Source organism: Phaethon aethereus (assembly GCF_964289735.1).
Source record: "Phaethon aethereus genome assembly, chromosome: 2".
In the NCBI taxonomy this organism is placed as follows: Eukaryota; Metazoa; Chordata; class Aves; order Phaethontiformes; family Phaethontidae; genus Phaethon; species Phaethon aethereus.
The window spans coordinates 143,797,212-143,824,540 of NC_138582.1; the positions used below are offsets into that span (position 1 = coordinate 143,797,212).

General features: G+C 43.5%; 1 protein-coding gene across 4 annotated transcripts in view; it reads right to left on the bottom strand.

The window, feature by feature from the left end:
* DYNC1I1 (dynein cytoplasmic 1 intermediate chain 1) overlaps positions 1-27,329 on the bottom strand; it is a gene marked incomplete at both ends in the record, with an annotated part of 176,827 nt that overhangs the window by 20,085 nt on the left and 129,413 nt on the right. For all 4 annotated transcript variants that reach the window (XM_081996291.1, XM_081996289.1, XM_081996290.1 and 1 more), the window contains 4 exons: positions 428-553; positions 6,840-6,980; positions 21,741-21,885; positions 24,593-24,726. In XM_081996291.1, coding sequence (XP_081852417.1) covers positions 428-553; positions 6,840-6,980; positions 21,741-21,885; positions 24,593-24,726 — 546 coding nt within the window. The remainder of the gene's footprint in view (positions 1-427; positions 554-6,839; positions 6,981-21,740; positions 21,886-24,592; positions 24,727-27,329) is intronic.

The following is a 27,329-nucleotide window of genomic DNA, read 5'->3' on the forward strand; positions in this document are numbered from 1 at the left end:
GAGTATAAAAGGTGAACCCTTCAGGACCAACTTCAGAACACCACAGCTTCTTTTTGCACCTCTATTTTCATCTTTATGTTCCCTTGTAACTTTTTCCAACTGTACCCATAGAACCATTTAAAAAAACAAAAGTTTTAAAAACACTGAAAACTTTCAAAAAATACTTCCCTCATGAGACTTGAGCTAGTTAACTCTTTTGCAAGGTATTATTATAATACATGTATTATAAAATAATAATGCAAGGTAGTGTTATGACTAACACACGGTTGGCAACCCAAAATCAACAGGGACTCCACTGAAGGAAATCTGGCTTATTCTTTGGAGGTGTCCTACTCACATGTTATGATACATGATCTTTTCTCAAACATGGATGTGGCATTCTCCAGGAGCTAAGCTTTAAAAAAACAAAACAGAACAGTGATAATACCTCTCCAACATCATAGATCCATATGCGGCCTTCTGAATCACCAACTGCTACCTCCTTCCCAGCCTGGGCCCAGCGGACACGGTTGAGGGCAGAAGCTCCTTCTATGGTGACGCTGGCTGTGGGAACCTGTCAAAACAATAGGAACAGGAAGGACAATAAAATCACACTGCCTGCGAACCTGGAGGTCAGTTCTGAATGTCCTGTTCAGCTGGGTGAGTCACAAGTCCCTTGGCATTGCTGGAAGTAACACACAACCCTCATCAGGGGGAGGGAAAAAAGGGTTCATTGTTTCTCCGATCACGTGCTAAAAAGACTAAAGAGTAAGAGACTGTACAGAATGAGCAGGGAAGACTTTTCCACAGTAAAAGGGAGTACATGAAACACCTTTTTCCCCTTAACCTCAGAGACATGTGAAACCACATCTGCTTCTTTCTCAAAAGTCACTGACATAACCAAGAACCAACTGAGGGTAGGACTTGGCTTCAGTCCTGCCCTGGCTTCTGACTCGGGCCCAGGTAATCTGACGGTCGGCAGACACATCCCTGTTTTCATGCTGACGCATCCTTTAAGTCCATACTCACCTCTGTGGCTAGGTGCAGAGGTCAAAACAGGTATTATGTCAGAAAAGTCCTGAGCTAATGACTTCAGAGCAAGGACACAGCAGAAGTGAGAACAGCTGAGCTGACATTTAGGAACTCCTACAATATATTCCCACAATTCTCTTTTACATCCCCAGGAAACTGCTTCTGCTTTAAATACACCTGGATGCTGTCTAATTTCCAATCCCCCTCCCCACCCCAAGTCAACCAACTTAACAGGTGATCCACAAAAATACATAAAGATTCTGTTTAATGTGTGGGATGGATAAATCAATGAACACGATCTTAGGTGAAGTATTTGTAATCTATGCTGGAATGAGGGCATCAAAAGATGCTGCAGGAGGGAGGAACTGTGTGGGTGTTTGTCCCAGAGAGGTAGATCACTCAGTTGATTTAGGTCACCTTGTAAGCCAAATGACGGTAACCTGCAAGTCTGCTAATGCTCCACCCAGCTGCTTTTAATAGAAGAACCTGCCTGAGCAAGAAGCCTGTAGCTTGGCTTGACGGTCTTCCAAACAAGGCTGTTTAGCCCTAATGCTTTTTAGCTTGAATGCTTTTTTGGTCAGGGCAAACAGGATAGGATAGCTGCAAAAGCAGTTCCTCCACCAGATCCATCTGTAGGAACAGGTCTTGGTCACACAGTGACAAGGAGGGGACAAGGGTGTGTCCGGGGATCTGTAAATGGACATGGAATTGGAGTGCAGTCCAGCCAAGAAGAGATGGATGGGAACCAGAGTCTGGGCCACCTGTGGAGGAGTGACTGGTACTCCTTCTGTCCTCATTGCAGGCACAATGCAGCAGAAGCAGGAAGAGAGCAGCTTGAAGGTGGCATTAAAGCCTGGTCTGAACACTGACAAACTATCAAGATGAACAAAACCAATATTTTGCTGACTTCCTCTTGGTTCTCTGGTTGTAGCTTTATACTGTAGTTGTGAGATAGGCCTAGAGATCCAGGAGACAATTTTAAAACAAACATTGTACAGCTCCCATGGCAATCTCCTCCTCCTCAGCTCTAACGTCTTCACTGTGTCACACAAGATGAGTGACGGTAGGAAGCTGAACCTTTGCAGACTTCCCGAGACTGGTGCTACGGCCGCGGCGCGTGCGCAGCCGCGCCAGCGGCAGGACAAGGACTGGGAAGCAGGGCTGCTTGCCTTGCCCCTCTCGCCCTGCACAGTGCCTGCTCCTCCTCCTCCTCCTCACCAACCCTGACACAAGGCTGCAAAACCAAACTGGCACCTCGAGCCCAACGCACCTGCCAAGCTCAAGGTCACCTCCGCAAAGGGCTTCACGGTAGCGTCCAGAGCCCCACATGTGAAATGCAAGAGGATTTTGTTTGCAGAATGATGTAGAAATAATGCTGGATAGCAATCAGAAAGCAGATACCATCCTCCCCCGGCTTTAAGAAGTCATTCAAATGCAAATAAGCTACTGGACTCATCTCCCCATTGTGCAAGGCCTAGATCCTGTCCAAGGCAGTATTACCCAAAAAAGCTGGCACGCGCTAACTCCTCGTCCCAAGTCTGTTACTGCTTAGTGGGCGAGAGTCAATGGCCTAAATCTGACATGGGGTCATCGATTCATGATAAAATCACAGTAGAAAACAAGCAAGTTTTACTCCTGTGATCACTGACTTCTAAAAAAAAAAAAAAAAAAAAAGCTATTTTAATTCCAGCCCAAATTGATTTCATAACATTTGGAAATGGGTTTCTTCAAACAACAACTAAATGCCACATTTTAGAGGACTAATCCACTAACCAGCTATGTTTCTCAGAAAACTGTAGATCAAAGATATTTGTTTCATATACAAATATACACAGCGTATATTTAAGGCACTGCATTTTCACAAAATCTTTCAGAAGGCTGAAATACATAACTCTAGAGCTGGGTTTTTTTGGTTAATACATCATTCTTTCAGTGTTCCACATAAAAATAAGCAGCACGCATGCCGCACACACAAGACACAACCCATGCTTTTTTCCAAAACGTGACGGTTTTGTAAAATCCTGTTACTATTCCACAAAGGTATCTAACAAAATAAAAAGCAATAACGAAACAATCTTTAAAAATCTAAATAAAAAATCTTTTCTCCGGTGATATGGAGAGGTATACAGTTAAACCACAGTATCTTAAAATAGATTTGTCTGTTCTCAATAGTGATAGGTCAAATCACACATGTCTATTTTAGATTTCAAAGGTAAGAATTTATTTTATTATAGTTGCATTATGTTTTTAGAATCACAGTTGAAATACTTCATAAATTCTCTGAAGTTGGTGCTTGTCAAATTTTTAACAATTTTGAAATGAGATTTTAACAGGTAACAGATTAAGAAAGATCAAGTCAGAAAAGTCTGCACGATAAGAACATACCTTTAATTTTTTTACTTTTATTGCTTACATAGTGTCAAAACCTGCTTGCAAATATATCTCTGTTTCTAGAAGTAGACATCTTCTTCACACTTTCAAAGCTACGGTACGGCATGCAAAAAAACCCCAGCAAACATCTGAATAGGACGTAACACAGCAGAAATAAGCAATTTTGTAAGTCAGTTTAATATCAGTTCATAGATAAATAAGACTCATCAATAACCTAGAGACTTTCTCTAGTCTTGATCAAAAAAGGAATGTTACGGACACGTAGGTAAGAAATCAGCATTTGGTATCGTGAAACTATCTGCAATCCTCACTATACTGTTCCATAACATACTGTGTTTGCAACAGAATGAAGGAGTGGGTAAGGGTTTTTTTGCTTTTTAAGTTTTTTTATATACATTTGTCAAATATAAAATAAAACATGATGACTTGCATTGCTATTACAAAAACAATTTCTAGTATCTACAGATCAACACAAAGCACACAAATACCCTTGTTACTTTACACTGTGATTTTGAGAATTATTAGATTGATTAAATCCATGGTACTGTCAAATGGTTTTAGTTATTTTGATCGGAAGGCATCCAGCTCTCAGAAGAAATGTTTTTAATAAATATGGGAAGTAACACTAGTGGAAACTGTCTTATAGTTCAAAAATTTGAAGGTAGCATATTGTAACTAAAACCCGGTATTTTCTTAATTGGTTTACAAAATAATGCCTAAATAATAATGTGGCTTATTTCCAAAATTAAACAAAAGCAGGTCTTATTAATAACAATCATATCTAGTTCTTACACAGAGATTTTTATCAATAGCTAGCAGTTAAACACATTAATATACTTGTCATTTTTTGCGGTCTTCACAAATACTTTGACATCACATATCTGACATCTAAAAGAAATAATGATCTAAAAAACCAGGTGTTTCAAGATTTCTTATGACAAAGGCAAAAGTGGTGACAAGGACTTTTTCTCAGCAAATAGCAGTGCAGATTTAAAGGGTATAATCAATGACAGAAATTTTGAAAATTATAAACTAATTATGACCTACCAGACAGAGGGTAAAAGCAAACAACGATCATTTTCAGTTACTATGTCTAAAAGAACTGCTTACAGTTCTTTCAGTGGTACTTTTGCTGCTTCTCCCACCTAACAAAACCTCACATATATTCAGAATCTGCCAGTTTATAATTTATAGAGATTTTTTCATTTGTCAGTGCTGAGTAAGGAAACCAAATGGTATTTCTGCCTCCACAGACCCAAATTCGATTCTCAAAAATACAAAGCTTGGACACCACAGAAATAATTCCAGCCTGATCCTTACATGAGAGCTGATTTTGACTTCTCTGAATGGCAATCATTTGTGAAATCAGGGGTGGCCTTGTGTGCAGAAGAAAAGCAGGATCGAGCTTGAAATTAATTTTTTTTCCTGATGTTCCTATGTATTTATACATAAACACACTCAAAATGTATCAGCAGTTTTCTACGTACAGCCGTTACTATTGATGGGAATGGGATCAAGCGGTCCATACTAATTTTTTGGAAAGGAATTCTGGTCTCATTGAGTTAAATGGCAAAACATCAGTTGATTTCAAGCAAAGCAGGATTTCAGCGCTGGTATTTGAGGGGAAAGGGTTATTTTTTTTTCTCCCTCCTTAAAATGCTGGGTTTTATGCTCTGTGTTTAAGCCTGCATTAATGAGAACACCTGAAGGATATGTCCCTCCCTTCCCAAAATAAATTCTGAGGAGACTCCTCCTGTATATCCTCCAGCTGTATGGGCTCTAATTAAAAAGGCTGTGCTGCTTCCTGCTCAGAGCACTTCAAAAGGCCTCACTGCTCCCCTTGACAATGCAGTGCCCGGTGCTGGTTCCTCTTACCTGTCCGTGCTTATTTATGGCAAGCACCACTCACTAGAAGCCATAAACTGCGCCTGTATTTTACTCTGTCTGAAATGTATAGCATGTTTATGTGAAAGGCGTATTAATGATCAAGCTAATCTTTAAAAAAAATGTAAAAAGTAGGGTGTATGGGGGGAAATACTGCTGCTTGCTCTTCGGTCTTCTCTTTTTTGGAAATAAAAAGAAACTGTCAGTTAATACATGACTTTTTTTTTTTTTTACAGTCTGTTTGTTCTTAATTTTATGTGGCATTGAGTAAAAACACGCAAGTTGTGGAAAAATACTTCAGTTCTTGTGCTGAATACTGGTGGCTAGCCATCTAAGACTGACTTCAAGCGACATGACAGGTTTTCTCAAAACCTTTTTTTGGGTAAACTCAAATCCAGAAAAAATAGTATTAATATACGTCTGCAGCATTTTAAAAAATCTGAAGTAGTAAGGGGGAAAAGGGGGTGTTTGGCATGTTTAGAAAATGACTTTTTTTCAAAATACAGTGTTTACCATTCTCAATCTTTGCAAAAAGCTCTCTGATTAATCCTTTCTCGTCAGCGAAATTCAAAAGTGCGACTTTCCCTCCCCAGTGGTCCCCGCTATTTAGTTAACAGCGACGAAAAGAAAGCTTGTTATTTTTCATTTGCATTTGTGCCTGTAAGTCTCACAGCAAATTTTAAAGAGGAGGAAGGAAAAAAAAAAAAAAAAGTGAGGGTAATAAAATCACAAATCACACGTGAGAGATGCCCCGTGCTTACAAAGCTCAAGCAGAGCAGCTAGCGACTCGGGGGGCGAGGGACGCCGCAGGGGCACGCCGGCTTCCCGCCACGCCGCAGGCACTGGTACGGGGCTTGCGCCTTGTCATCTTCAGAGCATCTGGAGCCGGGGACGAACACGGAGGGAAATGAAGCCTCCCGCCCACAGGCGAAGCACCTCCCGCGGCTGGCGAAGGGCTGCCCGGCGCCCCGGCCCACGCCGCTAGCGGGAGTAGGCCTGTGGCGGCCGAGGCGCGAGCACCCGCGTGCGGGGAGGCACCGGCGCCGTGGCCTTTGAGGCGCGGGTGCGCTAGAAAGGGGGCCGGGGGAGGCAAAGTGGAGTAAACGACAAAACGGGCGCGGTTTAAAAGTGCACCTTAAAATACAAGAGAGGGGAGGCAGACTCCTTCCCGAGCCGGCACCGCGGCTATTTATTTGTGTTGGCTTTCCGCCGGCGGTGCCGCAGTCGGCCCTCCCCGGCCCTGACAGGTACCCGAGAGCAGCAGCCCCGCCGCGGGGCAGGGAGGGAGGGAGGCGGGAGGAAGGGAAGGAAGGAAGGCGGGCGCGGGAGGGGGGCGGTCAGGCGCCCCCGGCAGCGGGACCTGCCCTCCCCGCCGCGCCCCGGGGCGCGGGCGGCGGCCTGAGGGAGCCCGGCGCCCCCGCAGACCCCCGGCGACGGGGTGCTCGGCAGCGCCGCGCCGCCGGCCCTCACAGGGTTAAGGTCTCGCCCGGCGCCCCGCCGCCCGCCCTCGCCTTCCCGCCACCGGCCGCCGTCGGGCCGCCGCGCCGCCTCACCTCGGTGTCGTTATTCAGGTTCCACAGATCCAGGCGCCCCATCCCGTCCACGCAGGCGAAGAGCGCGGGATGCACTGGCGACCACATGACATCGTAGACATAGTCGGCATTGTCTTCAAAGGAGTAGAGCGGCTTGTTGTGCTGTAAAGCAGAGAGAAGCATGAAGACTTCGTGGCGCTAGTGCTGCCTGGGGCTGTCTGGCGAGTCTAATTAAAAACTTTGCACATTTACAAAGTGTCATAAAACTTCCCCAGATGAAAGGTCCTCGCGAAGGGTGGGACTGCGCTTTAATGGGGCAACAACTGTCCGGTGGGATAAATGAGATGCCCGGCGTGAGGGGTGTGGGACGCGCGGGTGACGGGGCGGGGGGGAGCGCCCGCCGCCTCTCCTGCTCCCGGCCGGCACCCCGGCGGCGGAAGGGGGGTGCGGGGGACAGGCGGGCACCGCCGCGCCCGCCCGAGCCAACCGCGCTTGCGGTCGCACCCGATAAGGATCGTGAGATCGGCGGGAGCCGCGCGGCGCCCTCCGCGGCGCTCCGCGCACCGCGGGCCGCGCCTGCCACCTAGCGGCGGGCGCGGGGAGCGCCCCCGCGCGCACCTCCCCCCCCTCCCCCACCGCGCCGGCTCCGCGTGCCGCCTCAGGGCCCGGCTTCCCGCCGCCGCCGGCCCTCGCCCTGCGGCAGCCCCGGCGGGGCGCCGCGCCGCCAGCCGTGCCGGCCCGGCCGGGAGGGAAGGCTGTCATCTCCAGCAGGCGGGAAGTCGGAGGGAAGTTAGGAAGTGCACCAGGAATAAAGTGTAATTGTCCGTCATGAATTATTCATCGCATCTGGCTTGTCTAATTTTTGCATAATGGCTTCGCTAATCCCCGATCAATTAATGGAAAATGAAATTTGAATGATAATGAAAACTCCAGAGATGAAAGAAATTAAGTATTCTCACGGCTTGTGACAGAAATCTAAACAATGGGACTTCTCGGAGGGTCTGTCTCCCGCCCGCCAGCCCGCCCGTCCGCACCAGCTGCCTGCGGCGGCTCCGCCGGCTCCCTGGCAAGCGGGGCACGGCGGGAACGGGGGCACGGCGGGGACCAGCGCCCGCAGCCCCCGCCCACCTCTCACGAAGGCTTCTGCGGGAAATAAAGTGTCACACAGAGTGCCTCTGCAAATGTCCGAGTGCTATCTATATAGGATGTCCCGGTCAGGTCCCTCTAGAATGCATCCCCGGTCATTCTACAAAGGAAACAAAATCGGGAATGCCTGCAGTGCACGGCCTAGCCCTGCATTATTTTTCCGAAAAGTGGAGCAACTGGTTGCAACTACTGTATCTCTTCTCTTTTGTATGTTATTAATTTCGAACAATAAAGCAATCTGTTTAACCTGCCTGGTTTTGGTTTCAGTCCTCCCGCGCTACGTGGTGCTTGCAAAAGAAGTTTTGCAAAAGAAAAGGAAAAAAATGACAAGAATATTTTCTTACCTAAACAAGGTCTTGTTCCCCAAACATATGTATCTGGTTAGTATATTATCAGTGCCAGCGGAGTTACTTACACGTGTTAATGGAATTACTTCCATGCCTGTGCTAAAACATTTGCAGGGTTGAGGGCCAAATGAAGACTAAGCTTTTGAAGAGGCAGAGGTATTTAATAGGAAATTTCAAAGTGAATCTCTTCAGCTGTTAGCCAGGAAATAGTATTTCGAGTGCGCCGTATGGATCCACTATGTCTATCTGCCGTATTGTGTATTTTCACTGAACACATCTAATTTAGGTTCAAATATATCAACTGTTTAAATGCTAGGAAAATGAGCACTGAACAGGATATTGTACACTGAAGGGAAAGGAAATCTGCTCAACTGCCAGGTGGCTAGTATTTTTCTTATTCATGGGTAATGTGCTGCACATAAAACATCATGGGAGAAGTAACAAAATTCCACCGAAGAGGACTGTCAAGGTATCAATCAATCCAGGGCAGACTTCAGTCAGCGTTTCCTATTTGTCAACATATCAAAACTTGTTTTGAGTGTGACACATTTATGCTCTTTTGAGTTTTGCCAGTTTATTTTCCAATTCATGCCTAAAGATCAAAGCATTAGAATGACAGGTCAAGATACGTGGTTTGAGTCTGTATCTTGCTGTTCGCCTCCTGTACAATCTCTGGCAAATAGCTTTAGCTGATGTGCCTCAGTTTCCCTGTCAGCAAAATAAAAACACTTTTGGAGTGCTGGTATTTGAGGTGAAAAGCACAGCAGATATGCAGTGTGCATTGCCTTTACCATAACAGTGGAAATATTTGGTCAGATAGGAAGTCAGAGGGAAAATCTGGACAACAGGAATAATACGGCTTTTGAGAAAGACCTCAGACATGCGGGGAATGACACAGAAATGAATAGAGATGAATAGGGAATGGAGCACTGCAAGGAAATAAGAAATTGCAGCCATGTGAACAGCCCAAGCAAAAGGCAAGATCAACTGCCGTGTGGTTGGGAGAACAGGGAGAAATGATAGGGCACCGCTAGGCAGTGGTCGTGGAGCTGAGCTGCAGCCTTCACAGTGCCCCCAGAATCTCTGCCCTCCCAGCGTCACTAGCCTCCAGTGGAAAAAAAGTATTTCCCATACCATGCCTTGTTGTTTTGCACCATTTAACTAGAGAAGAACATAACAACTGCATCAGGTCAGGGTGGAGGTCCCTCCTGCTTAGCATCCTGTCTTCAGTGGTAAGAGGCAGTGGCCTTTCTTAAAAGATGACATTCATCCTGGTCTGATTTTTCCCACTGAGAGCAGTTATGTTGATTTCATTGTGAAGACTCGATTTGTAAGGTTAAATGTGTATATAAATGTTTTCAGGACTTCCTTACTGTAAGCCTATTAACTAAGGGCCCAGGCCTGCAGATTCTTTTAATGTAAGGATTTATGAGTAAGGACCGATACCGACCACTTTTAGAAAATGTTGAAATGTGGAACCATGTAAAGGTCACTTTAAAGCAGTTTTAAATTACCAAAACTTCAGACTTACACGATCTATAACTAACATATGGCTATTATTACAAAACAACTGAAATTTAAACTTGATGAGCTTTCATTCTTAAATATCAACCCACTCTGTTATTCAATAGAACAGAAGAAATAGTTTAAAGCAGTATCTTCAGACAAACTTGGGCCAAATCTACTTATGACTGTAAAAGAGAGTTTGGAGTGAAAATGTGGCCCTACTGAATCGATGGAGTTTTGCCATTGATTTCAATAGGAGAGGATTTGAGCATTTAATGGAAAAAGCGAACGAGCCAATTCCAAGACACGTGGTTTTGTTCCATTTATCTAAGCATGTTGTCAAAATCTATTGTTCATCCTCAGTGTTTGTATATGGGCATTGTTTAAAAGAACAATGCAGAGTGAATATTTTAAATACATGGGAGCTGTCTAGGAATTAGCATTTGTCTATGCAATAAGAAGCTCACCTAAATAAATACTACATATTTATATAAAAGAGGTCTTTTTTTCCACATATAAATTTGACCAGTCTATTCCACTTCTTATTTGCATAGAAGAATTTTCTTTAATCCAGGAGGCGCCACACATAAAGTAGCTAATTATCCATATAAAGGAATGTATACATATCCACAGGTTTTAACTAGCATCTGACTTCTGAAAAGCCATGGAAAAAGCTATTGGCTTTGCCTGTTTCATGAAAGGAGCGTTTTACACGTTGGCACAACTTCTGTGGGTGTCAGCTCCACCTAAAGGTACTTCCCTGGACTGTACCTTCAGCAGTACAGATGCACGGTGACACCACATACTCTGTTGGCTTCCCTTCTTTCTTTCTGCCCCATCGTCTGCCATTCTAAAGCCAATAACCTGAGCCTGTACTTCTGGCTCACACTGTATCAACAACAGCCATGAGTGTTGTGCGGTACTGTAAGTTGATTCAAGCTAATTTGATTTTTCTAGGTGTGCAGAAAATATGACAGATTCATTAGTCCTTGGCATAGAAACTTTCTGAACAAGCTGATGTGTTTGTTTAGGCCCAAGCTCTGGCTCTTGGGCACTTGGAAAGAGCAGAGCCAGAGCAGTTCTGAGCAGACTACCTTGTGTCTGGCCCTTGAACAGGGGGTTGGAACTAGATGATCTTTAAGGTCCCTTCCAACCCAAACCATTCTATGATTCTATGAATTTGGCCCCTATGAGACCAAATATCATATAAATAGCCTTTATTCATTAAAAAAAACCCCAACAAACCCTACAAAATGGTGTCAAAGGAAGACATCTCTTTGGCATAGATAACGCATAGGGAAGCAAAACTCTGCACTCTTTATTTAAAGCAAGTGTTAACAGTGTGATGCTGGCCAGAGGGATAGGATAGGGCCCAGCTTGTGGGACTTCCACTCAGGTTAGGAGCTGATCTCTTTCACTGTTTTATGGACACTAGCTGCTAGGTCCAGTCTTCTCCACCTTGAGACAAACATCTTACTACTTTGCTGAATCCAGGCTCATCTTTTCCTTTCTCACCCTGCTGGTTAGCCAGGCAAACCCAAAAGATGCAGACAGTATAAGCAGAAACTAAAAGCTGTTGGGAATTTTGAGGCAAATACTCCTCAAATCAGCTTTAGCCTGGTTTTGACCTTTCCTCCTTCAACAGTCTTCTTCCTGGGTCGCCAAATGTTAGCTGTTTGGGGTTACTTGTGCATACCTCTTGTGGTGGGGAGTAAGTCCTCTGCTGTGTATAAGGCTCTAATATTCTTGTAAGCCTTCATGCTCTCCATCTCTTGAATCAAAGAGGTTCCGGTTTTTATTCAAACTGATTGATCTCCATAGGAATTTTGCCAGTTCTGGACTACCATGTTTGTCCCAAATCTCTTTTCTGAGAGTTATGATAATTTAGGATAATCCAGTAGCTCCTGCTTTAATATTATACTTGAGAGACTTAACTTAGTTCAGACTATGCTAGCTTTTAAAAGCTATAGCAATCCCAAGAACTGTTAGGAGATGCCATAAATCAGAGGCGCTAGTTACAGGTACATCCCTGATGGCTTAGCACAGCCTGTCTGCATTCTCCCCAAAGGGAATCATTATCCCACAGACCCTGATACTATACAACTCACAACTTGCAGTCTGCTTCACCTTTTCCAGGACCAGCCAGACCTTTAAGGATGGCAACGGGAAAGCAAAAGAGGGATGTTTATGCTCTTCAGCTTTAGCTACCCAACGTCACTGGCTAACTGAGGTGCCCTAAATTGAGTTACATGAGTAATAGCTCCTCTACCTGTTTTTAAATCCCTTCTGGCAGTCAGATTCAGTGCTGAATCACAGAGGAGCCTCTGGGGCTCAATGGACACACTGTCAGATGATTATTAGGTCACTGAATCAAGTCTAAACTGCATTTTTGGGTGAGGGAACAGGCTTAATTTTTAGATTCAGTAGCAACAGGGGGGAAGAAACGAGTATGGAAATGATCCCCATACTATTCACAGCCCTGTTTAAGTACTGTAGTGTTACTACGCTGATTGTTTTTTGGCATCCTCAAAGTTGCAGGCAGGCAAAGCAGAAAACCGTTCACTTTCAGAAATGATTGTTCTTGCAGAAATGCTGAAACTGTTGCCTCTCTTAATTGCCAATAATAAAAGAAAGTAAAATATTTTTGCATAAACACGTGGGAATTATTATAGATGGAGGAGGGGACAAGGGTGATACCAAAAGGAAAAGGGCTATGAGAATAGACCAAGTCTGGAGATAACATAATGATTACAATTTTGTGGTTTTCTTCAAAGTCAAAATGTCATGGGTGGGCATACAAGAAGGAATCAAAGGGAAAAAGGTTTGATGATTGGCACAGGCAGTTTTAATGAGAAGTGATCTTAATGTCTAATACTGTGGCATGGAGGAAAAAAAATAAAAGACCTTGGGAAGTCAGACATCACCTGACTTTCAGGAGCATCAGAAAGGCAGACAGCAGAGCTTTCAGGGTCTGTGGAGATAGTCTGGAAGCTATACTGACAGGTGAACTGCTTATTTGGTTAATCCTCCTTAAGTGTTTTAAGTCCTCTGCAGAGATGCGACACCTTCGGCTGTGCTGCTAGACTTCTGTTGTTCACTTTGGTCTTCCAGCTCTCTTCTACCCTGCCTTTTCACTTACTCAATGGAAAAAAGACCTTTTTATTTTCTGAAGAAAAAAAGCAGAAAGTATGGCATTCCTCTTCACCACTGCATTTTTTTCAGTGAGATTGATATAAATGTGTATTACTTCATGTCTAATGTAAATGTAAATGAATTAATGGTAAGATATCTGCTTGCCATGGATGAACTTTACAAACATCAGAAGGTATGTAAGGCCTTGAAACTCTACAAAACAGGCTTAAGAAAGATTTTCTGAAGAAGCTAATATGCAGACTGGGTTATAGTGAGGCATCAGGGAGGACAGTGTTCCCCAGCCCACTTTTCTTCCCAGTTCCTACTGGCTGGGCTGACGCATGCTTGCTTCTGTCTGGAAGCTTCCCAGTCTGGAGCCCCTCTTACTCCACACTTGAGAGAGTTGTGCTTGCAGGTTTGCACTGCTTGAGGTTTAAAACCTCCTGTTCCACTCGCCCACATCAAGCTGGATGCAGTGTGGATGGCAACAGTGGAGAAGGCTGTACAGCTATTTGCCATTTGTTCTGTATTTCCTCAGACTGCTGAGTTAATCACTAAATGTTAATCAAGTTTTCCACCTTTTATTTAAAGCACGCTTTAAGCAAGCCAGCACTTCTTCCTATCCTACTAACTATGCATTTCGGTCATGAAATTTCTTTAGACATACTATCATATTCTTTTGGCATTTCTGCCTACTTCTAAAGGTGGCTAAATTTCTTCTTTTAAGAAGCTCAGAACACTATACAAAGTCTTATTGTCCCTGCCTAGCAAACTGATTTATAGTTTCTGTAGCTCATACTCCTGCCTTTATATTACTATATTCCTGGATTTTTTTTCAGAGAAGCACTTGGGGGACTTGCTGAGAAATACAAGCCAGCTATGGTTTTGCTAGACTGGCAGAAGAATCACCAAATCCTGGTCAGACAAAACACTGAACACAGAGTGAAACACTGAAGAGGGGCAGATCTGGTCTTCTACCTCCAGTTGTCACTCCCTGTTTATATCCCACATAGGTGGTATCAGGAAGCAGAACTGGAGAGTGAGAGGGATGCTGTGGGAGAAGCTGGATCACTGTCCTAGTGCTCTCCCGTCATGCAGGAGAGGCAAGTGGCATGCACTTACGTCCTGAGCCTACTCCTGCTGGAGTCAATGGGACTGCTTCAGGCCTTCAAGTTGTTAAATAGAGGTAGTTTAGCTCAAACTGCGAGGTGAGGAGGGGAGCGGGATAATTTAGCTGCGGTTTCAGGGGATTGTTTCCCACCCCAGTGACTCTGACAGGAACATTCAGTATGAGGTCCCTGAAAATTCAGTTTTTCTTTTTAATGGAAAATGTTGCTTCATCACAGCTGGGCATTGCATGTGGACTTACTGATTCCGAATTACCAGGCTTTCAAGCGACTCTGCTGCTGCAGTTCCAGCTGCCAGAAAGCGCAGGCAGGAGCATGGGGAGCATTGCAGGATGGCTGGCACAGCCTGATGATACAGCACCGTCTGCTGAACAGTCAAGATTAGTATTTGTAGCTGATGCCACCAGGATGCCTGCAAAGTTTTCATGGGTCAGCAAGCAATGATTTTGAGGCTAATTATTATTGAAGAGAACTCCATCTTGTAGGATTTTGAATACAGTTCCTTTTTTTTACTGGTAACAAAAGTCTCTCACACAGCAGAGAAAGAACGGCTGCATGAAGCAGGTGGGAGAAAATTTCCATTAGGGAAGAGGTCCTGGGCTTTATATATTGATAATTTTCCTGAAGTGTTTCACTATTACATGCGAGCTCAATCCTCTGGTGTAATTCTGCAAAAGAACAGTCAGTGGGAGGTTTGATTTGAGGGAAAAAGGAATCACGACTTTGTTTTGTACAGATTATATGAGCTCCTGAAATCCAATTCTGCTTTCCATGTGCAAATAAAGCTTTCACTGGCTACAGCTGGATTTATGTTAGGGTTTTCTGAAATGGCGTTTAGCCCACTGAGTTTTTCAGAACAACCTCCGTATTTTAGATGACTGTTTTATTTTTGTGTGTGTGTGCGCACTGTTCTTCACGAAGCATTTCACAAAGAAGCAGCATGGTTCGCGTGAGTAAATGAAGTATGTCAGCCAGCTGAAGAATATTTTCCTATCACTTTTCAAATATGGCTACACCAAAAACCAAAATCATGAGAAACATTTCATGCGAAGAACTTGGGGCTGATTTCAAGCCACCTGACTTCACTTTGGTTTTGCTCCTTAAAATTACCTAGAAAATGCCATAATCTTCTTTTTTTGTACAGCTGGATGAGAGCCAGACCTCTGGCTCCAGAGGTAAAGGGCAAAAACTAAAAAAATCCTGTCTGAACAGGCAACTCCACCCTCTTCCCAAGTCAGCTTGGCCTTTTGACAGAAAGTGAGCTCTGAAGCAAATTCATTCATTGCCTTGCTTTTGGATAAAACTCAAAATTCTGAACTCACACCACAGAGAGGCTGTTTCCATGAAATCTATTGCATGCTATTTTATCAACCTTTGTCTTTTCCTATAATCAGATAAAATTAGCACTTGGACAGTGATTAATCAGATTAATCATTTTAATTGCTTTTATCAGAGAGAAAAGCCTGCACTGGAAATGCAGTGTTGTCAAAGGAAGGCGATTGCCTTACGAGCAGAGTCAAGAAGGAGCTCTGTATTGTGAAGCAGCAGTGGGGGGGACTGTTCTATAGCCAGGTATCCCAAATAAGAGGGGTTGAATCATCCCCTGAGCTAGTCATTTGAGCCCCACCAAAATCAATGGGAGGGAGGGATTAGTAAAGGAGTCCACAGAGAGAAGAAAATAGGGAGAACTGTCTGTATTCCGTCCACCTCCTCCCAAAACAGAGTAAAGTTTTGGTCTCCCTCACAGTACATTGTTTCTTTTCCTCTTTTTCTTCTTGATGTTATTTTTTATGCCTCCCTAAACTCTCCAGGCCCTTTTGAGATCACCCACCGTGGCACTAGAGACAGATGCAGATTGCATCCAGATTCAGTGGGGTGGTAGATGCAGAAAGCCAGAGGTCCTGACACCCCTGTAGTTTGATTTAGCATCTGGTCAGAGCACACCCTAGCTTTCTTCAGCTCGTATTCTTAGCTTTTCTGGCTGCAGAATCAACGTATAGCTGTGTGTGTGGCGTGGGATGAAGAGGCAGATTCCTTCCTGGTAGTGGTTTGGGAGAAGTCAAAATAAGAAGGCAGACCCAAGAGCTCAGAAATGCTGCTGCATCTGCCAGTTTAGATACGACCTGAGGCTGTCCAGATGCAAGAAAGCCATCAAAAGCTACAACAACTGATTGTCTGCCAGACTTGGGCTCCTGTATAGTCAGTGGTGGGAAGTAATGGTGGTACCTCCAAGGGATGTCTAATGTATGCATTGCAATGACTTCTTCCCAGTGGCTGCATAAGAAACCAAAGTATGGAAGCCCTAAATGATAAAGGATCCAGGAGGATCCAACTTCATATGCAGTAAGAGTCATCTAAAATGCCTCATGTGCTAATGTGAGAAGGCTGAATATGGCCCAAAGCATTTAGGAAAGCTTAGAAAATAGCATCAAGAATGAACAGGTTCAAGTAGTGATATTTTCTAAATTTCACTAAGTCCAGCTCTCATCTACAATTAAGTGTGTGCAAGATAAGGTACATAAGTAACCTCTGCATTTCACCAGTCCATTCAGCTGTCGGAGACCAGTCTGATCCTGTTAAAAACTGGAGAAGTAGGGCTGGCCCCAAGTGGACAAAACTGGTTTTCATCAGGAAGCGTCAGCACATTAAAATCAAAGCTTTACTCTGAGGAGAACCTACTTTCAGTGAAACCAGGGTTGTACATAGGTACAAGATACAGCTCAGAGCAAAATGGCAAGATCATCACAGCACTTCCCCCGCTTAGGGAAGACACGTGTTCCAGTCCTACTCAGGCAGACCTTTGCAGCGTGGCTTGGTGCCCAAACCACTGGCTTACAGGATGCTCTCGTGGAGCCTCTACACTCATCAAAAATAACTGCATATTCACTGGAATAGGAACATCTTCCATAAGGGAGGGGAATGCTATATACCATTAACCACTAACATCAGTGTCTCCAATCTGTGATCCACTCTAATCATCTGCCATGGGACTTCTCTATATCAAGTCATTGACTCCAGCATTTCCAGTTACAGTTAAAACAGTATTCATGAGGGAGAATTCACCAAGTTGTTGTAATAGTTCACTAAGTTTACTGTTCTTTTATCATGACTACATGTTTGACTACATTTCTATTTGGATCTTTAACTTCAGTCAATGCTATCTATAACACGAGGTTCTCACGTGCCTGCTTAATGAGATTGAAATCATACTAGAAAAAAATCTGAGCTAGTAACCATATATCTTGATACATGGTATTTGTAATGTAAAAAATAGTAAGTTCTTAATCACAAAAAGGTGACAACCTGACCCTGTTATTTTAGTAAACTTCAAAAATTGTCCATTTGTCAGTGCGTTTTTTTCTTGGTGACTAATCCACACAATCATGTAATACTCTGATTCATTTTGCTATACCATTTTCCATCACAGTAAGTTTGGTCTATCAGATTGATCCCATCAGATGCTGTCAGCCAGGCTTTTGGGGAGGATTCAGGGGGTAGAGGTTCCTATCTTTAGCACCACCACCACCACATACTTCTTTGCATTGTTCTAGTGATGTGCTTCAGCTTGACCTCTGAGGAGACGATGTTCAAATTAAAACCAGTGGAGTTTGAACTTACATGCTGATAGGAAGGTATGAAGGTGCAAGATAAAATAATTTACTCCAAGAGCCAGGAGGACTGGGTCATACCAAGATAATCAGCAAACAGTTGGGCATAAGATATTGGAGGTACAGGAATGTACATGAAGGCACATAGCATAGAAATGTGAATTCTTGCTGTTTGAAATGTGGTTTCCCAAAAAGCGCAACAGACTGCAGACTGGAACAACGCAGGACACCAAAAGAGAAGGGCAGCATGTGAAGAGCATAAGAAAAAGAAGACAAAGGACAAGGGTCTAGGAAGGAGCTACTGTTGATGCACGTGCTAGTACAGCAAAATGGAGCACGGACACAAAAGCAGCTAGTCTATCACTGAAGGCACACATGTCCTCTGGCTCAGTTAGTCCTTGCTAATGGTTATGTGGTGGTCCTACCGCCAGTCTGCTCACCTCTGTCCCTCCTGATTATGGCACCCGCCACCATTACTTAAACATCAGGCAAAGAGGGAGGTAAGCGTGAATGGGGATACAGCAATGCTGCTACAGTTATTGCAATCTCTCACTGCCCATCTGAGCGTGATTTAGGCATAGATGCAAGAGGAAAAAAACAGTCATTAGCACCTCCCCTCAATGGAAGGATAAGAGATAAAAGAAACATGTGAAGGATGAAAGAGCTAACAAAATCCAGCTCTCTACCCAGACCTTTATTAACTCTCTCAGCAGCAAACAAGCCCTCTTCTAGGCTTTTCCTGAAAAGAGCTTACGTTTTGCTACGCTTTAACAATTCCAAGCTAGTTCCTGTCCCTTGACATAATATCTAAAAATTTGCACTCCAAACAGCAATTTCTGTAATAATAACAACACTTATATTTCATTATCTAACCTCGTGCTATTCGTTCATGAGGATTAGGGCTTAATTAATTAACAACACTTAGCATTTCCACTTAGCACTTTACCTCTTCAAAGCATTGTACAGACAATATCTAATTAAGGGCAGAGCTAGGCAGACACTTCACATCAGGACTTCCCTTTGGCAGCTCTGCATCCAAGACTTGCTCACATGGTGTAGCATGAATTCAAGTTGAAAACCCTCTTGACTTCATCAGGAATCAGGTAATGCCCTGGCTATCAGGTGACTATCTTTGCAAATTCCTTTTCTTTTCCTATTGCTTCTGGTTGCTTACTATTCACCCAGGGATCTAATTATTGGCTAATGTGATGGGTGATAATGTGAACCTTGTACTGGTGTTATCTACAAAACCGTCATTCTTCCGTTAGTGAAAACCTTATTCTCAGTCACCTGGTTGAACTGCTTTTGGATAGAAAATGTGTTAACCACAAAACAGATTATAAAATTTCAAGCTAGAGTTTTTAAGGGAGATGGTGCTTTCAATCCATCAGTCAAAGACCTGTTATGAAAGTGCCTTTCTTGTAAGCACCCCAGGGTGCTACACAACATCAATAGACAATATAAACACAGAGCTTTTATGGTTCACTTTACAATTGGACATTGACTCTGAACCTGTGAAACAGAAAGGGATTGAATTTCATGACCAAAGAGGATAATGTGCACAGGATTAAGTAGACAACACTGGTAGAAGCAGGAAAGCAATAAAGCATTGGATGCTGATAGAGAGATTAAATTTACAAATAAGAAACCAAAGGAATAAAACAATTCTGAGTAAACTCTCATAAACCAACAGTAGCACTCAATGCTTCATAGCAATCTGATATTTTTTTCAGAGAATCAAACATGCTGGTGGGTTTATTCAAAGCCCACTGGTTGACCGGGCCCTGACTATGGGAAATGAACAAAGAGAGCTCTAAATATGTAATAGCTCCAGCCAAGAGAATTATCCAGACAGTATGGAAAGAAACTTCTGCTGGAGTCAAATTGGAAGAAAAAGAAAACATTCACCACAGTTCAAGAACTCTTCTAGAGTCTCAGAGGATGTCTTCACTGGGCAGTGGCTGGCAGTGCATCAGCCTGGGACTGCTGCTGCTCAAACCTGCTCCGGAAGAAAGCAAGTGATCCAATACAGCGATGCGGCTTCCAGCTCTGAGTGGTGCTGTGGTGTGTCACATGCACATCACAGCTCACATCAGCTAGGTCAAACAGCTTTCTCAGGAAGCCCCTCTTGCCAGATGAGCCACAGCTTGGTAGATATTAGAAATGTAAATCGTTTGGCTCTTTGAAAACCGACTGTATTGAACAGAAGCTGACCTAACCTCTTTGGCACTGAATTCTTCCACAAGGGTAACTGTACTGCTAACTGCAGTGTCTTTGTGCCCAAAATATGCTGTGTTAGTGTTACTGCTAAATTCTAAAATCCCAGGAGATAAATAAAAACCAGGCCTTATTATCCCTTTATATTTCATTTAAGCTGCAGATGGATGATACCCTTATTGCCATGTTCAACCTCAAGCTGAGGGTCAGATACTCATCCTAGACTTTTCTGGACACAGATGTTTGGAATCAGTACCTGGCTTTCATGTTTCCCCCAGTCCCTACAAATTCTTTTCTCCTTAACTCAGCTTCAACTTCAACCCTCCATTATTCCCTTGCCACCAGTTGTCACTGTCCAGGACTCCCTTATCTCAGATGCCAGACAGCCTAGCCAGCCCCAGCCAGCTAACAACTGAGCTCTCCATCACTTGGTTATCCTGCAGCCCTTTCTAATATTTACCACCTAGGACCCATCCCAGGCCCATTCCAGCCTGCCCATGACCACTCCCCTGGACCACTTCTGCATTGGTTAAGGCCAGGTCCACTGATGTATATGGTTGCATGCAAATTAGGTAAATCATGCACCTTTCTTATAATGAGTTTCCTAAAATGTAACACTCAAGACAAAACCGTCAGCTGTGGTCACTGTTGATCAGGAAAAGATACCTGTTAATTAGCATGCACATTGGATCAGGCCATTAACAAATGCATTGTGAAGCCACTGTGGAAGCTGATTCAGGTTATTATCTAGGTAACCGTGCTTCTGTTTCCAGCACAAGGCTGTCACATGAGCCTTTCTGATCACTTTTGTATTTACATTTGCTGTGCATCTGTCCTAGCATCTCCAAGCCCCGATGTCTTGGAGGAACACACGCTGAGATACTTCCTGACTGGGGTCAGCTTACAGTACTGGAACTCTGCTGGGTGCAGCTCAAGATGCGAACCAAACGCAGGCATAGAAACAGAGTTAACACAAAAACCTGGTATTTGGAAGGCAGTTCTCTACTCTGGTGTATGACAAAAATAGCTGTTTAAATGACTTATATAATTAGGATTTTACCTCTCACTCTCCTGTTTTACTCAGCCTGTACAATGAAACAGGTTGGTCTGTTTAGTCTGTCCCACAGTTCTCACTCATGCTATCATTACCCTATATTCATACAGTTCTATGGGGTGTTGGGGCTTCAAAGCTTCACAGGACTGTGTATTCGCTTCTGCTGTAAGAGGTCACAGGCACATGTCCTTAGAGTAGTCAGCAACAGATCCATGGCGGTCATGAATGTAAGTTCCAGCATGTATTTCCTCCCTGCTTCCAGCCATCGGTGTCTAATGTCATTAGGACAATTTATACTTTTTGGCTATCACAACCTCCTACAGCAATGAATTTCATGAATGATATTGATGGCATTAAGTCATACACATGCTTCCCCTGTTGCTTCATCAGAAGAAAGTGTTCCTGATGCTGCACCACCATGGTGCATAGTATTAGCCTTGCCATTTAGCCTGCACAGGGAGTGCTGGATGGATTGTTTGATGACTTGCAGTACAAGACATCCTAATCTCCTTGCCTAGTAAAATTGCTCAGCAGTAGAGTTAATATTGAAATGCAGGCCAGCTGAAGCTACCTTTAAGCTGCAGGGTGTGCTCCAGAGCAAATAGGTTTGACACAGTTACACTAGGTATATATTTTACTTACAATTTTATGACTATGCCTATTCTAAGCACAGCCTTTCAATTAACTGACTCTTAGGACTTGATAGAGACAATAGTGAAATATTTCTGACAACAAGCATTTTCACAAATAGCATTACCCATCCCACCCCAGCTCAGATTTCTCACCTTTGTGGTCCACAACTTGACCGTCCAGTCAAATGATGATGTGACAAAGAGATGGGAAAAGTCAATTGGACCCACTGCCATGTGGCAATTGATTCCTGTGACGGGTCCTTGGTGGCCTTCAAAAATTTCACCAATGCCAGCTTTACTGCAGGAAGAAGAGACATTTGCATTCAGAGAGTGATTTAACATCTGTTGATTTAACATAGTTTTTCCTTACTTTTAGGTTCCTCTTTCCTTTTAAAGTTCCATTTAATCTGTAAATCTCTCCCCTTTCAGTAAGGCCTTTGCCTGCAGAGGTTTACTGCTGTGGGCACAATTAATGCTCAGGATCCAGCACAGGGAGGCTTTCTCTTACTTCTGAAGACTTACTTGCCTTACTTACTTTTACATACACTGTCTACTACTGTAGCTTGAAAGAAATTTTATGTATAATTATAAAATAATTCTAAATTATAATTACACTATAGCTTATGCCTCTAAGCCATTATCACAAGAAATAATAATTAAAACAAAAATGCAAATACATTAATGACTTTTCATGAGCAATTCTTTTTCTCTTAAATATCTAAAGTAACTTTCCACAGCAGTCAATCAAGTCACTAGGAAGTAAATCCTTTTTCACAAGAAGTGAAGGAACTGTTCCTGTAATCAGGCATCATACAGTCATTACTTTGAACAAGGGGAGATGTGCATTTCATTGGCCTGAGGCTAGAATAGCTATTAGGAAGGAAAAATACAATGCTGTGTAAGAGAGAATATGCGCAGTTCTCTTCTTTCTGGAAGCAAATGACGCCAGATCAGTTGTCAGTGCTGTCTCACAGTGTGTACAGAAAGGGGAATCATGAAATTGCCCTTTTAGTCATATTATAGAAAAATTGCCAGTGAAAGAAAATACATTAAAAATAGCCACAGCTCTGACGAGGTTGCCAGCCCTGTGCGAGTATGAATACAGCGTACCCAGAGAGATGAGGACCTGCTCTGAAGGAAATTGCTTCCTTGTATTGCTAGCGTGATGTCCCCTCACTTCTCCCGTTGACCATGACAGTGTGGCCTCACTTAGGCTCCTCTGCCAGACCTCGCAGCATGTGCTGGAGCAGGGGCTGAGTTCTGCAGTGCCTCTGCAACGCTGGGTACAAAGCACACCTCTTATTTTATCCCCATCTGTCTGCCATGGAGTCGGTGGGATGAGGGGAGTTGTGGAGCACGGAGAACACCTTGTGTGTCTGCTGTGCTTTGACACACCTTTTTCCAGAGTGACATATGGCTCTCCACTGTGCTGGGCTGAGGGACACAGGAGCCTCTGGAAATAAAATGGGGACGACAGCAAAAAGCTCCAGGAAAAACAGGCAGGAGCAGAAAAGTCGTGCGATTGCTGATGGTCAACAGAAGGTTTGCTAAAAAGGTGGGCTAACAAGAGGATCTGACACCTTCCTCCTCTTGTGAGGTACAAACCAGGCATGTCTGAAAGATCAGAAGTGAGAACTGCCCTTGGGCATGCTTCATTTATCCTAGCAGCCTAAGACTAATTCAAACCATCAGCTGACACACAGCCTATCAGTATAACAACACAATTTTGCAATACTGTCGGCGGTCAGGCTAAAATAAAAATATTTTAAAATAAAAATTGTTCATGTAAAAAGAGTTCATTAAAAAAGTTAACAAAATATATGTAAAATGTATTTATACAACGTTGGGAATTTGTAGTAGAAGCGTCATAATCTTAAACCAGTGTATCGATGTCTATTTGATCAATAGAAACACAGAATATGATAAAATATGAATTCAGAGAATATTGCAAATGATTGAAGTGTTGGGGTGAGCTTTAAGTCTATCAGTGAAAAAAGTTTCTTCTTTGCAATAGTCTTTCAAGCATCCCAGAGGATGAAACTACTACCAGATGCTACCTGAGCATGCTAGCGTCCTGCAGATTTACAGGGTGAAAAATAAGGAACTTGCAGTATTAAAGTACAGCCTGGGTTATGTGAGGAAGGGATATGACCACCATGTGTGAGAGATCACAGGGTACCTGTCCTGGGAGTGGGTCAGCCAGATCTTGTGTACCCGCGTGGCACACTGCGGCTACGTCCGTGTTTGTTAGCAAATAAACCAGGCGGCAGCCCAGGCTGAGGGGAAACAGCGTGGCATGGGTCCTGGCTGCACAACAAAACCCTCTCACCCTCCTGGAGAGGGTGGGCATGTCCAAACTGTGCCCAGACTGCCCACCGAGAGCGGGGGCCAGCAGGACTCAATCTCTAGCCTGGCTGCACAGATGCAGCCGGCAGTGCTGCGCGCGAAGACCCGGCGCTGGATGGCCGTGCACTGGGACATGCATGCTCACGTGTGCCCGTGGTGGCTTTTCTCTGATACATGCCTGTGGAGACCAAAGATGGTAAAAAATAAAGCGGATTACCATCTCTTATGGGTGGTTTAGGTCTGCAACAAAACCATCTCCTAGGGCCTGATTTGACCTGCCCAGACATAGACACCTACAGCTCAGCTAGCTGCCTAGACCTCCGTCTCAGCGTCTCACCTCATGGGTGACAAAGTGGCATTTCTGAGGTCTCGTTCATCTCTTCTTCATGCAGATGTCTGAAAAAGGTAAAGGAAATCAAACCCTAAGAGCAGTCGTTGCTCCCCACCAGCTATGCAGGGAGCCTGCATACAGCCCAGTATAACAGGCTGTAGCACAGATGCTCAAAGTTGGGCGGCTCCTGTCCTAGCCATGTGAAGTAGAACAGTACAGACACTGTTGATCCAAGAGAAAATACATGAAACACTCTCCACACACACTTGGCTACCACATGCCAACACAGGTACACAATGTTATTTAAGTACAAAATGCTGAACATCACCTTCCATGACGACAGGCTGTGTAGACTGTTCCCTCTTCACTGCCAACGACAAAGTTATTGACATCTCCGGTTGGGAAAGCCATTCCTGTAACGGCCACTGGTTTGGACTTATTGTACACCAGCTCCATGCTCTCCTACCAAAACAGGTCTTCATTATTATTCTGCAGTCATCCTTTTGTTTGGCTGTTTTGCTTTTTTTTTTTTTCCAAATAAATTTCTAAATGTTACACAAAGTAGCAGGAGGGGAAGAAGAAATCATTTGACTCAACCACAAGACTTTGGTTTCTACACAGGACGTTGCTAGAAAATACAGTGTCACAAACTAGGATGCACTACTCCTGCCATCCCCGCCGCTGTCTGTCACACGTTTGAGAGCAGCTGGAAGGCATTGGCCTTTGCTACATCATCTTAAATCAGGCAGAGAGGACAGGTGAGAATTTAAAATCTAATGGTGCAGAAACTAAAGATAATACCTTAATGGTTACACTTGCCAGCCCCAGGTTCTAATAAAACATGCAACACCCTTCTATTTACAAACATTTTTCAAATCAATTGTTCATCAGGAAACACATGTAATATCATGTGCAGCTGAGGCATTTATCAGACTCTGCCATTCGTCTCTTAGTGGAACAAAATTTAAAAGTTGTGGTCCTGTCACCGTCACCACTCTAAGCACTGCATTTCAGGGATTTTCTGAGGTAACCATAAACACTCCCTCTAGACTCCACCATGAAGCTACAAACCAGCAAGCACATTTTCTTTTTTCATTTGGTAGCTATATTTCAAAGTAAATCAACATGCCCAGTTTTGCTATTGCAAGTACAACCAGCATGGGCAGTTTGTGGCTGTTGCAAGATGCATACACTTTGAGCAGATTTTGCACAACTTTTTGGTTGTTCAGCCGAAATGGTGTAACCCAAGAATCCACAAAGGGGATGAGTGATTTAGCAATTTTCTTTTTTGGCTATTTAAGTGGGTATGTTTTCTATGTTTAAAATGTCTAAACTGCTATTTTTCTAGGGCCAAAGCCTGTAGTGTTTTTCTCAGAAGGGCTTTTTGCTGTAGCTAAAGAAAGTGGGTGTCCCTGTGAGAGGAGAGGGCTACAAATCTATAGAGAAATACTTTTGCTTGGTTTGCACATTTATTTGAAATACATGTGGTTCTCCTAAAAAGGCAAAACAAGACCTGGAAAATGGATTGGCAGAGCACCTGTGGACCATATATTTCTGTGAAAATCTTCTGGGGTGAGATCATCATTTAGTGTCTCTGTGGAGACACTGCCAGATACTGTGGTGGACTTTCTCCTCCCAGCGCCTACATCACAGCTGTACACGAGTGTTCTGGATCTGTGTCTTCGGAAAGTTTCAGGCTGACACACATCAGCAACACTCTACTCCTCCTAATTTAAAGCTGTGGCATGTAGCTTGACACCAAGTCCTGTGCCTTTCTTTTCTAGATCACCATGAGCCATGCACCAGACTTCAGCGTAATGTGGGGTGTGTTCCCATCCTTGCTGAAAGCCGGTTTTGAAGCAGGGAAATTCCATCCGAGTGATGAAGCACTGGAACTGAAAACTCTGCTTCAAAATGTAGTATTCCAGTAAGTGAATACATAAGAGTGGGATTTATCTTCTTGACGTTTCAGTGCGAAACTGGGGAAGGGATTCAGGTGCCTAAGCATAGATGTCTGGGCCATTTTAGATTCCTCCACTTCTATTCTAGAAGAGTATTGGTTTCTCACTGTCCCAGGACACAACTACCAGACCCATACTGTTGCCTTAGAGGAGCATGAACAACACGATCTAACTTTGAAGTTAGGGAAGTACTTTGAGTAGGGGAGTAGATGGAATGACTTCCAGAAGTCCCTTCCATCCTCAGATCTGACAGTTCTGTACCCCGGGGTGGATATCTGAAATGGTATTTCACACTGGGATGGGATGAGTTGTCCTCCAGAAGTGCCCAGTCTCTCTCTACATTAACTGGGAAGGGAACTCAAATTGCTAGCTTAGATGTGAGAGAGACCTAGCTTTTAGATGGCTAAGGTTGGGATAGAAGAGTCCCACCTCTTGTGTCAACACTGAAAAGCAAATAATTCCATAGTAATTGCACATTAATGCATGATTAATGGACGATTTATGGAATCATTAAGAGAATTTTCTATGCAGCACTTTGAAACAAGACCAGATGCCATGATGCTTAGTAAAAATGATACTAAATTTTTTTCCTAAGAAATTATGTATAAAAAATGAGCGATGCATTGGAATAGAAAATGTACTACTCCAAAAGATAACACTTAGATGCTTTCCATAGACCTTTTTCAGCATCGGATTCTTTGTTTAGTTTCCATTATTATAATCACTAGTGGTTTGGACAATTTTCCTGGGTTTCCTTTCATTTCTGATACAAATGAGAGGAGGCGGAGGAGGGGAAGACAATAGTAGCAAACATTCCAGAGGGGGAAATTAGTTCTAAAACTTTTGATTTGCATTGTTTGTTCCTTCGGCTACTGAAGGCAGGCAGCAAAGTAAGCTTTCTGACTGTGTGCCTTGGAAACCCGTAGTGCTTAGGGTGTGTTCAGCAGCAATACAATCTAGTCCATATTTGTTAAACAATGCTGTAGAGTAAGTACAATTTATACCACAGGCGACTTCTGTAATTACTGTGCTTTAAAATGGATTATTTCATTTTCACTTGAAACTGACCTATGTATTAACGTATTACAATAATTACATGATTTG